Here is a 14985-nt window from a genome sequence, read left to right on the forward strand (position 1 = left end):
ACAGACAAACAATAGGGAAGTGGAGACTACAGTGATAGAACAATACAGAAATGAGGATTTTACATCCCAGCTATTGATAAGTGAGTTCTTGCCAAACAGGATGCTGTCAAACTAAGTTTTCTTTAAATCTTTTAGGCTCTTCCCTTTCTCTGGAGGTGATCGATCGGATCACCTTTCTAACAGCCCCAGATTGCCTTATTTCAATGGGACTCGTTTGGAATGTGAGGATGTGACCGTTCACTTCCCAGTTTATGGCTGCCTCTGCTGCTTAGCCAAAGGCCTTTCTTAGCCTAAGAACAGGGCCTCAGACTGTCACAGTAAGAGAAGGCCCTTACATTGGCAGACAGTGATTTTGATTCTTTCTTTTATACCTCTATAACTAGCTAAGTGATAAGAATACACCTAAAGTCTTAAAGTATAGGCCTTTGCAGACAGGCCTGAATATTTATATCCTAACAGTTTCCAGCGTAGGACAGGCCTTAGGTGACTTGGTCTGAGGGCAATAGTGTGGGATGGGGAGATAAGCAGAGGGCACTCGCTGTGCCCCATGGGGAAGTATTCCATAACCGGTAGGCCTACCTTGTCTCCCTGGAAGCTTCTGAATTCCTCGTGGCATAGTTGGGTGTCCCATGTATCCACATTGCTCTACTCCTCCCTGTAGTGGAGTTGACCACAGTTGGAGCTGGTCCAAATGCTGCAAACACTTTAAGCTTGTAAGGTGGCCTATTGACATCAGATGCTTAAAGTTAAGGATGTGCGTATGTGTCTGCAGGTTCAGAGCCCTGGTTATGTTCCTCCATGAGCTCTATTTAAATGTTCATATTCGAAAAGAAAATCCTTTGGGGACCTCTTGCCACCCCTGGGTCTGAGCTTCTTTTCAGGAAGGCTGGTTGTAGATAGGAGACAGGTTTCCTTATATTACACTGACTAAGGCTGTAGTACGCGCCCCATGGACAAAGCTGTTCCTTGGTGAAATGTTGCCTGGCTAAACTTTCTTCCAAGAAAGACAATGCAAACTGGTTTTAGTCATTGTCTGTTAGGTGGCCTAAGAAGGTTTCCAGCTTGTTCCATTAATTGAAAGACTTGTTTAAAGAGCAGTCAGCTACAACAGGCCACTTTGCTTCCCTCCGACCCCTGCTGCTACTTGCCAGCACAGCGAGCCTGAAGGATACGCACTCGGGCCTCTCAAGCAAGCATAAGACAATTACTGCTCACCAGTCATTCGCTCCAATGCTTTAATGTATCCTTCGCAGAAGTAACTCCTAATATGAAATTTAAAATAATGTTCTTACCGTTTTTTCCATTGTCAGGTCGTATTCATCCTGTGGCTGAGGAGATGATGCTCGTTTTGTGCTCATTGTCTTCTAAAGGCTGATGAGGGAAAGGGTTGGCTTTCTAAAATCCTGGCAAACTGTAAAACTGGCCCTAAAATTAGTGTAGGGTTGGACTGAGAGCCCCTTGCTCCCATCCCTCTGGTGAGCAGTTACTCACCTGAGTTGTGCTATTGAAGTCAGTGGATTTACTCATGTGAGGAACTGCTCAGTAATGTGAGGAAGAGGGCCACAATACGGTTCTTAGTGAGGTGCTGTTCACTGACAATCAAATCCCGATCCCATTGAAGTCAGTGAGAGTTTTACCAATGACTTCAGAGGGAGTGGGATTTGACCCCAAGATCACAGAAAAGGTATTCCTGTTGCAAAAATGTGTTAGCTGCATTCGGTTAACATGTGGGTTGTCAGAACATCATGTGAGTAAAAATTCAGATCCATGGTATTGCTTCTGGCACATATCTAGCCAACAAAATAGGCAGCCGATCCACATCCATAGAAATACATATGACTCTTCATGGCAAGGGTGTAATATTAAACTGACAGGGCAGCACTGAAGTGGTGTCACATGCAGTGGGTAAGTCTTCCTGGTGCAAAATTAGTTTTAGGAAGCAATTCCTGACCTATCAATCCAGGTGGAGTATGTAGATGTTTAAAATGATAGCCAACAGCCATGTGTGCCATCACCATCTTGACTGAAAGACTGGAGGTCAAACAATCCTCTACATAAGTTATTTTTGTAGTGAAACTGGAAGTTCCATGAACCTGGATCTCCCCTTTCCCCCGCCCAGTCAGTAGTAGCTGTAATAGCTTTGGCAGAGGAGAGGATCCTCCTGTAGGATGGTGGAGGGTGACAGGCTGTCTGTCAGCCTCCAGAAGATGGCTCCATTGGGATTTAAGGGAAGTCTACCAGGCCAGCTCTCCAAAGATGTAGGAAAGAGAAGTAAACTAGGTGACCATCCCTGAAAACGGCAGAAGGGGGAAAGAAAACTACAGAGGCACCTCTCCTCAGATAACAGGGAGGTAAGAGAAAAGACTGGACCTGGAAAACAGGGTTGGTTTTCCGACAGGGACCAGAAATGAAAGGATATTAAATTATGCCTGGTAGGTGGGGAGAAGGTTCTGTGGGAATGGTCATGGAGTCTGCTGGGAATGGTGTTTTGCGCAATGGTTGGACTCCCAGTGAGAATTTTTCCTGAGCAAAGACTGAAGAACTTCAACAAAGGGGAAGTAAAGACATCTGAATAATGAGGCTCGAGAACACTTTCTGTGACGCCCGTTGCTCCAGTCATTAAGACTAGAAACAGTGCTTTCCATTGATGAGATGAGAGCTGTATGGAGGAAGCAGGAAACCATATACCTTCTTATGTGCTACCTTTTGTAAAGTACACTGGCATCAGACGAGTGGCACTGATGTGATTTTGAGGAAACAGGTACATTCTGCCAAGTTCTGCTCTCACTTACAAATCTGGGGTAACTCTATTAGAAATATGTAAAAAAAAAACAAAAAACCCTCTCTCTATACTTTCATGCAACCCATAGTTTTTATGAGGTGTTTGATTATCAATCCAGTGTACAACAGAGCTACCTTATTTATCACATTTATATTTCCAGACCTAAGTCACCAGTTTCTACTGATTTCTTTTCACAAATAATTCTCCTGGAATCTTAACATAAAAATGAACATGGAGGTCTTTAACATTTTCAGTAGGTGATGATTACTTCAGGGCCTTTTGTTATGTCGTTTGGGAAGCAGGTTTGCAATATTACATGTGACCAGTGACAGAATATGACCAATCTACAATGCAACCCAAGATTTAAAAAGACACACCAGTGTAGCTGTTTGTTTAGTTTTTTAAGCCTCTGAATGTGAGTTGTAGTTCTGATCTCTGAGGGGGTTTGGTTATAATTCTGAATTGCTATAAAGCTGATTTTTTTTATCTTGTTAATTCATATCCTGGGGGAAGTTGAAAAGAAAAACAGAAATATTACGTATCTATGCATAGTAACTAATGGACTGTTCAGCTAAACGGAAGCTAATGTGTAGAATTTCTGCATTGGTGATGGCTGCTAAGCAAGGATTCCATTTAGCGTTTCAAGATTATAGTTGAGTTCTGCATCCTGCTTACTGACGACATACCATGTACATGTAGATCTAGCTATGAAATATTACTGTCAATTCTAGCAGTATGACATACTGTGTCATATGATGTTATAAGAATAATCTTCATCCCACATGAAGGTAAAAGATCGAGTTTTATAGAGTCGAAGGCTAGTAGGGTCCATTGGTCTGAACTCCTGTTTATCACAGGCCATGAAATTTCACCCAAATACTTCTATACTGAGCTCGATGACTTCCGTTAAACCAAAGCATTCCAATCCTCAGGAGACTGAGGGCTAGTCTACACTAGAAAATGAGAGTGACACAGCTACATTGCTCGGGGTGTGAAAAATCCACATCCCAGAGCAACGTTGTTACCCTGACTTAAGTCTCCATGTAGAGCAATGGAAGAATTCTTCCATCGACCTAGATACTGCCTCTCCGGGAGGTGGATTTACTACAGCAATGGGAGAACCCCAGCAGCTGCACCGCTGTGGCGTTTTAAGTGTAAGACGTACCTAGACTGTGTGTCGCAGAGAACAGGAAAGATCTAGGTGCCACCAATGCCCAAGGCCCCTGCAGTATCAGTGAATTGATTAGGTGAGGTATGCCCAGGTGATCCAGGCCCCAGGAAGGCGAGAAAACCCCAAGGTCCCTGGCAATCTGACCTGGGGGGAAAATCCTTCCCAACTCCAAATGTAGCGATCAGTTTGACCCGGAACATGTGAGCAAGACACAGCAGCCAAACATCTAGAAAGCAGATTCTCTATGCCACCTCAGAGCACTGCTCCGCCCCATCCAGTGTCCCATCTCCTGCTGTGGCCAGTCTCTGATGCTTCAGAGGAAGGTGGGGGGGGGGGGGGAAAGAAAACCCAGGATACATCTCCTCTTGTGCATTGGGGAAAATTCCTTCCTGATCCCTTCAGGGAGCCAGCTGAAGCCCTGAAGCATAAGACTGGATTATAGACATTGTCTTAATGAATTGCTACAAGAGTTATGAGCATGTTGAGGTCAATGCAAGTAAGCCTGTTGCCCTATGGAGGAATAGAATGAACAGTGGGATGTATAGATTCACAAGTTCCAAGGTCCAAAGGGACTATTCTGACCATCCAGCTTGGCCTCACTACCCCCATCCAAATACAGAGAGCTCATACAAGGGTGCATTTTTCTGGGGTTTACTTTTCCGTAGTAGTGGCTGTTTTACAGAAAGGTCCCAGAACAGACCATAAACTCATGGATCAAATGAAGTGATGCCATAGACTGTGGTTGCACATTGTACGGTTGGTAGCTGACACCTACTAGTATTTGAAGAAGAGGCATAGTCTAGTAAAAAGAGGTATAAGGTAACATTTTCAAAAGGACCCAAGCAGGTCAGGGACCTAACTTCCATTGATCTAAGCAGGTTAAGCACCTAACATATTTAAGCACGTTTGAAAATCTTATTAGGCACCTATTTGTGGCATTAGGCACTTCATATCTTTGAAAAGCTGCCCCCCCCCAATCCTCTTTTCAAAAGTGACTTAGGTCCGGAGCCTCAAAGGTATTTAGGTGCCTAATTCCCATTGACATCTCCCATTGAAGGTAAGAGGGAAGGATGATCCACTGGCCTAAGACATGGGAAACCCAGGTTCAATTCACTGCTCTGCCATTGATTTCCTCTGTAACCTTGGGCAAGTCACTTAGCCTCTCTTTGCCTTAGTTTCCCTTTGTAAAATGCAGATAATATGCTTCCCTGCTTCACAGGGGAGTTGTGAGGAAGAAATACAAGGGTGTGAAGTGCTTTGAGATCTCCTGATGAAGTGCTATATAAGAAATAGGCATTACTATTAATAATAAGGGTAAATGGAACTGAAAGAGAATGTAAATTCTACTTGGCACAAACTGGCTTGCTTTGAACAACCTGTCCTTTAAAGATTAATTGCCACTTGCCACTGTTATATAGGATTCTCCATGCAAAGTCCATTGCCAAGTAAGCATGTTGTTTCTCGTTCAAGTTGTATACAGTTTTGTGCATCTGCTTTATACAACAAATTCTGCACACATTTTTTGTGACATAAACATAGAATCTGTTTGGCCATATTTACCCTGGCTCTCTGCCAGTCTGTTGTGAAGTTATGCCTGAAAGGAAAACAAAAGCACCTGGTGAAGTTAGCTTTTCACTCCCATAAGCAGGGCTGGGATGCTAATGTAGCATTTAAATTGAAATAATAATTGATGTTAAGACAAGAAGAGAATATATAGTATTGGCCTTTTTGAAATATGTTTTTGTTTAATTTCTGGAAATTAAAAACCTATCAAAATATCAGACAGTTTTTTCATGGGAAAAACATCATTACAAAAAGTGGAGGATTTTTTGCTTGTTTTTGTGTGTGTGGTTTTTTTTCTCATAAAGAAACAGACAATGAAAAGTACAAAAATGTAAATGACTTACAGCTTGCCTGGGTTGGCCCTGTAACAAAGAAAGGGGGACCCTGCTGTATATGCTGTGGGACTGTCCAACAGTCAGGTAGCTGTGAAAAGAGATGGATGCAAGAGTTGAAATGGGTCTCGGCTTACGCAGCCAAACCCTAGCCGAAAATCATATCCTTGGTTATTTATCTACTAGACTGGGGGTTTACCTCTGCCACAAAGACTTTGGTTCTTAAGGGCTTCCGTGATCACCAAGCATATGATTTTACAAAAATGGAAGAGTAGGCTTATGCCCAGACTAGAGCAATGATATTGGGACCTGTCTCACTGGGCAGCCAAAGAAAGACTAGCTTCGTGCCATAGAGAGCAATTGTAGGAATTTGAAGAAATGTGGGCCCCATTTCTAGATATGTTTGAATAAAAAATGTTGAGCTGGCTCAAAGAATGCCAGACGTCCATTCCACCTAACCCTTTCCCCCACACCATTCCCGCCCCCACCCCCACAGTCCTCACTCTCCCTCCATGCCTTATTCAAAAAGCAATGTTCTCTTGCTAATTATTAACAGTCTCAAACATACGGAAAAGTTTCCAGGCTGTTTGTAATACACTGTTGAAAAACTCAGAACTGGGGTTAAGGGACTCCCCTCATGTTATGACAAATAGATCCAAAGTGATTTTGAAATGGAGCCTCAGTCCATCCTCTGATTATTTTGAACCTGCAACTTTGTGAGCACAAATAAAAAGTAGTTGATTATGTCAGGATCAGAGTCATGGGAGCAAAATGCCGGTTTTAAAACTGACCCATCAAATCTTTGGTGAAATGTGGCTTTTTCAACTATGTTCTGAATATTTTGGTGTCATGTTGTTTAACAGTGTAATGAAATTATACATATGGAGCCCGATTTTCAAACACTGTAGCCTGATCTTCAGAAGGTCTGAGCTACCACAGCTCCCTCGGAAGTCAATGGGAGCTGCGGACACTCAGCCCCTTTGAAATTCAGACCACTTGTTTACCTATCTAATTTTGGTCAAGATGACCAAATCCAGAGGGGACGATTTTCAAAGGCACCAAGGGCAGAGAGGTGTCCAACTCCTAGGGAAACTTAACTGCCATCTGTGTCTTTGAAAATCTCCCCAGCTTTAGGTACCTAACTTCAAGCAACTATGTTTGAAAATTTGACTCCTTAAATGTAATAGATCATTAAAAAAGATGGCTTTCCGAACACAGCAAAGGGCCAGTTTGTGAAGCCCTGGTTCACATTAGTGAACAGTTGCCCACACAAGCTGTCCCCCTGGATAAAGTGCTCCCGCACGTGAGGAGAGGTGCACAATCTAGCTGTACTTGTTGAGATAAAATCCACATTCAATATTCTCCAGTACTCTCATTCTAAGTTTAGTGAGAAACGCTAGCTGGGATTTGGTGCCAATGGGAGTTAGGCACACAGGGTAAAATTTTCAAAAGCACCTAAGTGATTTAGGCCTTGACTACCTGGGAAAATCACAATTGGATCTAGGACCCTAAGGCCTTGTCTACATGGGGAAATTGACTGGCATAGCTTTTGCGGAATAAACTATTCTGCACAGGCTATAACTCCAGGTGTGGATACCATTCCACAATAAAAATGACGTCTATTGCAGAACAGAATGTGCACACAGGGAGGTCTGGCAGGAAAATTTATTCTGCAGTGCTGTGCTGGTCATTTCCCCTCTGTAGACAAGGCCTGCAGGTCCTAAATCCCAGTGAGATTTAAGAGCCAAAATCACCTAGGTGCTTTTGGAAATTCTAATCACAAATCCCATTGGAAGTTGGGCACCGAACTCCCTTATGGTTCCTTTGAAAATCCAAGACACTATTTCTAGCCTTACTAAAGACTTGTTTTGTCTAGCAGCAAATTAAGTTGTATAGACGATAATGTGCTAGAACAGTCTTAATCTTGGGAATCATTGCACCAAAGTGGATGTTAATCTAATCATAATGCACGATAAAAGTTCTATCAATAGGTGCCATGAGACTGTGTGATGTTATAAACCCATATAGTTCATGATGCATATACCTACATTACTATCTGACATCTTTCTCAATAGTTACATAATCACCTTTTTAAGAGGAAACTGGAAGAACTGAAGTTAGAGAAAGTAGCTGGTAACTATCATAAAACCACACAGAGATCATCTAATCTCTTTCCAAGCCATAAAGTTCCTCTGAGCTTTACATTTCTTTGTTTTGCTCATACAGATTGTGGCAGCAATAATGGCAATCACAGGAATTGTTATGATGGCATATGCAGATGGTTTCCATGGCGATTCAATTATCGGGGTAGCATATGCTGTTGGATCTGCATCCACCTCGGCACTCTATAAGGTGGGTCATAATGTTTTGTTAATAGCAGGGAAATCTTCTTACTCCCTGCCTCATGCGTTAAAAAAATGCACAAGTTGAAAGCAAGCCAGGTTAAAAAATATATAAGGCTCACCTTTGCTGCATAATTTATATTCTGAGCAGGAAGTGTCAGAAAAGTTACTACAGAGATAATTACTTTGTGACTGCCAAGTATTCAGAGGGGCTTTGCTTCATGAGCCTTTAATGAAATCTCTATTATTATACTGCCGGAAGATTATCATCTATGATTTCATCGTTTTTTGCCATGGCAATTTATTGACGCTATTTATAATGGGCTTGCTACGCGCAACAATGAGAAAATATTGAATGCTGTTAAACACCCTGTTTCTTTGATGATGGCACAATCCTCATCTCTTCTGCACTGCAGATCTCTATTGCATATTCCATGCTCGTTCTGAGTTGGGAACTCCCATCCAGGACAATGGAAGTAGTACATGCAGCATTTGATTAGAGGCGCGCAGGGCATGAGATTGCACAGTTCTACCCCAGAGGTTCTACTTCAAGGTTTTATTCGAAGGAGTGCTCTCCTTTTACCTTGATTGACACTTAGTGAGAACGACACTACATGCATGCAGGTTCCCTGCCATTAATGGGGTGGAGTGTGAAGCAGAAGGTGGATTGGTGATATGGAAGGGATCTAAAGCTAGCTTCCAGCTTCATCCTTAATTGTACGTGTCAGGTTCACCGTGAATAGTCACTAGTCACTCAAAATGTATGAATTTGGGTCTATGGGGATGAACTCTGCAGTGATTTACACCGTTTGTGATCCCCCCCCCCCGACTTCAGAGAACCTATGGGCCTGATTTGGTTTTTGAAGGAGTCATTCGTGATTTACATCCGCGCGAGGTGAGAGTTGAGCCCTGTCACTCTAAATATTTAACCTGTCTTGGCTCCAGGGTTGTATTTTATTTACATTTGTTCCTTGCAAAATATTTTAATATGGTAACGTTACCGTTGCTGGCTCAAAGCTGGCCCCATTTGTACTGTGAGAAGGACGTGGTTGAGTTGTGTGGACACAAAACTGAGAATGGGGATCACCTGAATTTTAATCCCAGCTCTCTCTCTCTCTCTCTCTCAAACTCTTTCTTTGAGGCCATGAACCACTGATTTAAGCCTTGATTCATCAAGGTACTTAAGCTTGTACCTAACTTTAAGCACATGAGTGGCGCCATTGAAGTCAGTGGGACTACTGGTGTCTAAAATGAGGCATGTGCTTTAGTACTCTAATGAATTGGGGCCGGGAGCCCAAATGTTCATGAAGGCTTCCAATTTTGGGTGCCCACCTGCAGCATCGGCTAACTTCAGCCGTGGTTAGAGCTGCTCTGCACCTCTGGAAAAAAAACATTGCTAGGTGCTGGATACACACAAAGGAAGTGCCTGCCTTGGGGAGACAGACCAGACAGAGCCATGGAGAGTAGTGGGACAGAAGTTACATCATACACATGAAGGAGCCAGCCAGAAGGGTCGTGTCCTGACAGCAAGGGGTGGATTGTTTAACCCTTCCTCATGTGCATAAGTACTCACACAACCAGTCCCATTCAAGCCAAAGGATCTCCTCACATGCATACATGATTAAAGGACTAGAAAACATGACCTATGAGGGAAGATCGAATAAATTGGGTTTGTTTAGTCTGGAAAAGAGAAGACAGAGAGAGGACATGATAACAGTTGTTACAAGGAAGAGGAAGAAAAATTGTTTTTCTTGACCTCTGAGGATAGGAAAGAAGCAATGGGCTTAAACTGCAGCAAGGGAAGTTTAAGTTGGACATTAGGAAAAACTTCCTAACTGTCAGGGTGGTTAAGCACTGGAATGAATTGCCAAGGGAGGTTGTGGAATCTTCATCATTGGAGATTTTTAAGAGCAGGTTAGACAAACACCTGTCAGGAATGGTCTGGATAATACTTGGTCCTGCCACAAGTTCAGGGGACTGGACTAGATGACGCTCGAGGTCCCTTCCAGTCCTATGATTCTATAAGTGCTCACCAGGAGAGCAAGGCCTATAATGATTTAATAATACAGGGCCAGATCAGTCTCTTCTGTGGTAATACCCACTGGAGAGGGTCGGGGAGGGAGGGGAGGGGGGAATCTCAAAGACCCTCTTGCAGAGCTCTTCCATTATCAAGGGGAAAGGTTGGTTCTGCAGAGCCTCGTAGACATGGGAGAACTTCACTTGCAGCAGGATGTAACTGTTTTAAAATCTTCCCTTTCCACCACAGGTTTTGTTCAAGATGTTTCTTGGAAGTGCAAACTTTGGGGAAGCTGCTCATTTTGTTTCCACTCTGGGTTTCTTCAATTTAATCTTCATCTCGTTTACCCCGATCATACTGTATTTTACGAAAGTGGAATACTGGTCTCCCTTCTCTGCCGTGCCGTGGGGTTATCTGTGCGGAGTAGCCGGCCTCTGGTTAGGTATTTGCAGAACATTTTTTTCATTTTTCTAATGCCTCATTTTATTTACTGCAGGATCACCTTGAAACAGCTGCCCACCTGAAAATTCTCCTTTCTCTAAATGTTTCAACGGCAGAGTTCTTTTGTAGCTAAAATCGCCATCTCATATCCCAAGGGACACCACTAGGCCTGCTTGGAAAATGGTTAACATAGCTCATGAAAACTTGGGGCCGGGGGAAAGTCCAAATTTAAAAAAATATGCTGAGCCGCTCTAGTAATTCTATTATCAGAGGGGTAGCCGTGTTAGTCTGGATCTGTAAAAAGCAACGAAGAGTTCTGCGGCACCTTATAGACTAACAGATGTATTGGAGCATAAGCTTTCGTGGGTGAATACCCACTTCGTCAGACGCATGTAATTCTGTCTGTTTTTACGCTCACATTTTTATAGTGGTGCTTCAGCTGCCCCATTGTCTTACATACAACTGGCTTATTTTAAAATAAACTTGATGTAGCTACTTGTATTTAGTTAGTCATCCGAACGTTAGTTCTTGGAGCACTGTCCGTTAATCATTTTGTTGTTATTGTGCTAGCAACCAGAGGCCGACTCAACCAGAGCTCCTTTATGCTAAATGGTGCACTAGCTTGTGCTCCACTTTGGTGCAAATGAAAAGCTGCACGGCCTTTAACTCCCCTGCTCCATTTACAACGTTTCCTCGTGCAAAGAACTGTTGCTAGTGCTACTGAGTCTGCGAAGAGAACCATTGAAATTGACCCAGGTCTGCTTTACACTCTGTTTCCTTTGCTAATAATGAACGTGTCCATCTGTTTGGAACCGAACAGATTTTTTTTATCTCAGTCATACACTAAATGGAAACACTTTGGGGAAAACTATTGTTCATGCCTAGATGGGCTTCCCAGCCTCTCAGAGTCTGAATCAGAAGGGATGGCAGAGGTGTTGAGAGATTTGACTCTCTTCCACTTGCTGCCCTAGACCTAATTACATCCACTCTAAGAGCACCAAGGTAGGTGTTATCATCCAGGGAGCTGGTTGAATACGGACTTTAAAGTAGGATAGAGCAGCTGCTGCACAAAGCAGGCAGAAAGCCAGCATAAAATCCTCAGTGTTGCTAGCTCTGTGCCATGCCCCTTCCTGATAACACCAGGATAGGAGCAGGAGGTGTGGCCATGGAGAAGAGGGGCCTGGCTGGGGTGCAAGGTGCTACTGCACAACAACATTCCCACACTGATAGAATGGCCCTTGGGAGCTGTTTCCAGCCAGTGCAATTTGCAGCAGCAGCCCTGAGGCTGCTCTAAGTTGTACTGCGGCCAAACTCTCTACTACGCAGCTCCGGAACTGGGGGATGGGGGCATAGTTTGGCTGCACCGAGGGCTCAGCCCCAGAAGCCTAGCTGAGCTCAGGGGGATCTAACTTAGCTGCATTCAGAGGTGATGTATATCTGAGTGGTGGTGGTAACAGCAATGCGTAATAGAAATAACGCTAGTCCAAGGGGATTGAGGCTCAAGAAGTTGCAAAACAGGGGAAGCAGGAAAGGGAAAACCAAATAACTGATGAGTCTGAATCAACCCAGTACCCCCACAGGTGCTGTATCATACAATATAGTGCAGTATAGCCTGTCCTTCAACTGCCTACACTTTAAAATCCCTTTAAAAAGATGGGGGATTTCAGTGACGCTCTAATAGCTTATAATCTTTCACTTGGCTAGGCCTCCTCATGTTGCAACATCCATTTAGTAGCTATGGCCCTACGTGTAAGGGATTGTGCATCCAAAAAGAACACCTCCCCTCTGGTACCTGTACTTTTTAAAGCCCGGGAAAGGGAATTCAGAATCCACTCCAGTTACGCTGCCACTCTCATCTCATCCACTGGCCACTTCCCCGTGAACTACAGAGTCGTTGCAGCAAAGAGTCCTGTGGCACCTTATAGACTAACAGGTGTATTGAGCATGAGCTTTCGTGGGTGAATACTCACTTCGTCGGATGCATGCATCATGCATCATGCATCCGACGAAGTGGGTATTCACCCACGAAAGCTCATGCTCCAATACGTCTGTTAGTCTATAAGGTGCCACAGGACTCTTTGCTGCTTTTACAGATCCAGACTAACACGGCTACCCCTCTGATACAGAGTAGTTGACTCCCTTCTTTTTTCAGTGGCTGAACAAAAAGGACAGGGCTGTCCTGGTAGGCGCATGTGCTTATTGCTGCCATGTTCCTTTCATGGATTGTGTAGCCAGAGGCAGCACCTCCTTAGCTGGTGAAATGCTACCCCCCGCTCCATTCCTGGCCTGTTGAGACAGCAGAAGTCCACCCTAACCCAAGAGGGACTAGTCTGAGAACAATCCTGGTTTCTTTTGTGGATAAGGGTGTAAAGCTTCGGTTCAAGCTTCAAAACAGGAAAGTGGCCCATTTTGAATGAGCAGGTTTTTTTAACATGAACTTACAGCCAACCCTTCTCTCCTTCCCCACGCTAAACTTACATTCACGTTCTGCTCATGACACATGCAGGATCGGGCCCTTGACGGGCAAGAACTTAGAGTGCCTGATGTAATTTAAAAGCTGAGAAAATCCGTTTGTTATTATTTTATTACTTCCAGCGTCTCATGTATCATTCTCTTTCTTTACAGCTTTTAACATATTGGTAAATGTTGGAGTTGTGCTGACCTACCCCATCCTAATTTCTATCGGGACAGTGCTCAGTGTTCCTGGAAATGCAGGTACAAATAATGCAATTAATGAATAAAACTCATAGACAAATGTACTAACATTTGAAGTAATTTTTAAGGGCACATGATGTTGCCATATTTCTTCAGAAAGGTTTCCTAATGTAACCCTTCTGCCAGGTGGAGCCAGCAGCAACCAGGGCCGAGTTCAATATCTAGGGGTTCCTTTCCATCGATACAACACAGAACCGGCTCGAGCCCCCACCCAGTAACCTGGGAAATTGACACATCATCCCTGGGCGCCTCTGAGAGGCAATACTTCTCCACTCGCAAGCACAGAGTCTGAGTGTAGAAAATAAACTTTTAATAAAAGGAGGGAAGTGACTCGGCATTAATTTGGGAAAACACCGCAAACAGGGTTCATAAACCTAAACCATGAGTAAGAGACCCACCCCCAAGTAGGTTGGGCACTGTCCTTGTCCCCTCAGGTTCTTAAGTCCAGCAACCCAAAAGCCCCCTTCACATGCTCGACCCGTCTCTGCACACCACTCACAGTTGCTGTCCTTGGCCAGTGCAGACCCAGAGTTCAGAGGTGCATCTGTAGAGTTCACCTCCCTCCCTGGTTGGAGGGGGAGGGGGTAAAGAGGCACCTTACTCATTCCACTACTCCGACACTCACCGGCTGCTCCTGCTGGCCACCTGATCCCTGCTCTCGCTGTGCCTCTCTGCTGCCCCCAGGCTGGTCACCTGCTCACACCACGCCTCTCCACCAGCCGCCCTGTTAGCCGCTCCATGCCTCTCCACCAGCCGCCCTGCTAGCCGCTTGTCATGCTTCTCCGCTGCTGCCCGCTGGCTGCTCGTCATGCTTCTCCACTGCACCTCTCCAGCTACTTGTTCACCAGCTCACTATCAGTCACCTTCTGCTGCCCCTTGATGTGACCTCTGCACATTAATTTCTTAGTGATTTTAGCTCTGTGCAGACTAGCCAGTAACATAGTCCTGCCACAAGTGGCTGTTGGAAGGAAGAGGTTGAACCAGTCTTAAAGAGGGCCCTTGTTGAGGGTATGCAGCCTCCCAGACAGGTAGGCAACCTACCTACCCCTTACTTTCACAGGGCTCTGACATTCAAGCCCTTGGCTTACCAAGGTTCTTTCAACCGATGGTGACCCTGTCCTTTGGGACAGGTTAAGCACAGTCCTGCTTTTCTGTATTCCCACAATAATTACACCATTGGTAACCATATTTCACTACCCCTGCATTTCGTACTAAGGTGATTTGTACCCAATCCCAGCCAAAGTTGACCACTTTGACACCGCTGTATCTGCTAAATATGTAAGCAAAATAGGAGCAAATTGTATTTACATAAACACACCCAAATCTCTCCCCCTCCCAGCTAGCTGTCAGGGAAGCATTCATTCAGACCCTGCTTACACTAACTTAACTCACATTTTAAATAAACATGAAGCTGCCAACACTAGAGGTGTGCAAGAGGTTTAAAGTTTGCAAGTGCAATTTTTCACTGGGAAATTAAAAGTCAATATATGATTTTCCAGTACATGTAACTCCCCTAACAACCTATGGGCTAGGTTGTGCACCTGGGTGGGCTATCTGTTGCCGTGGTCTGGGGCAGGGTAGGGGTGGGTGGAGCTTTGACTCCGCCTCCCCAGCACAGCTGA

At 44.3% G+C, this 14985-nt stretch overlaps 1 protein-coding gene across 1 annotated transcript in view; it reads left to right on the forward strand.

Annotated features, from left to right (window-relative positions):
* The window catches only part of SLC35F4 (solute carrier family 35 member F4), a 170640-nt gene extending 156546 nt beyond the window's left edge, over window positions 1–14094 (forward strand). Inside the window, exons 5-8 of the mRNA XM_026654187.1 lie at window positions 8075–8200; window positions 10457–10649; window positions 13274–13363; window positions 14048–14094. Coding sequence (XP_026509972.1) covers window positions 8075–8200; window positions 10457–10649; window positions 13274–13363; window positions 14048–14094 — 456 coding nt within the window. The remainder of the gene's footprint in view (window positions 1–8074; window positions 8201–10456; window positions 10650–13273; window positions 13364–14047) is intronic.
* The last annotated feature ends 891 nt before the right edge of the window (window positions 14095–14985 follow it).

The sequence above is a fragment of the Terrapene carolina genome, unplaced genomic scaffold (genome assembly GCF_002925995.2).
Source record: "Terrapene carolina triunguis isolate 2854851 unplaced genomic scaffold, T_m_triunguis-2.0 Scaffold189, whole genome shotgun sequence".
NCBI lineage: Eukaryota > Metazoa > Chordata > Testudines > Emydidae > Terrapene > Terrapene triunguis.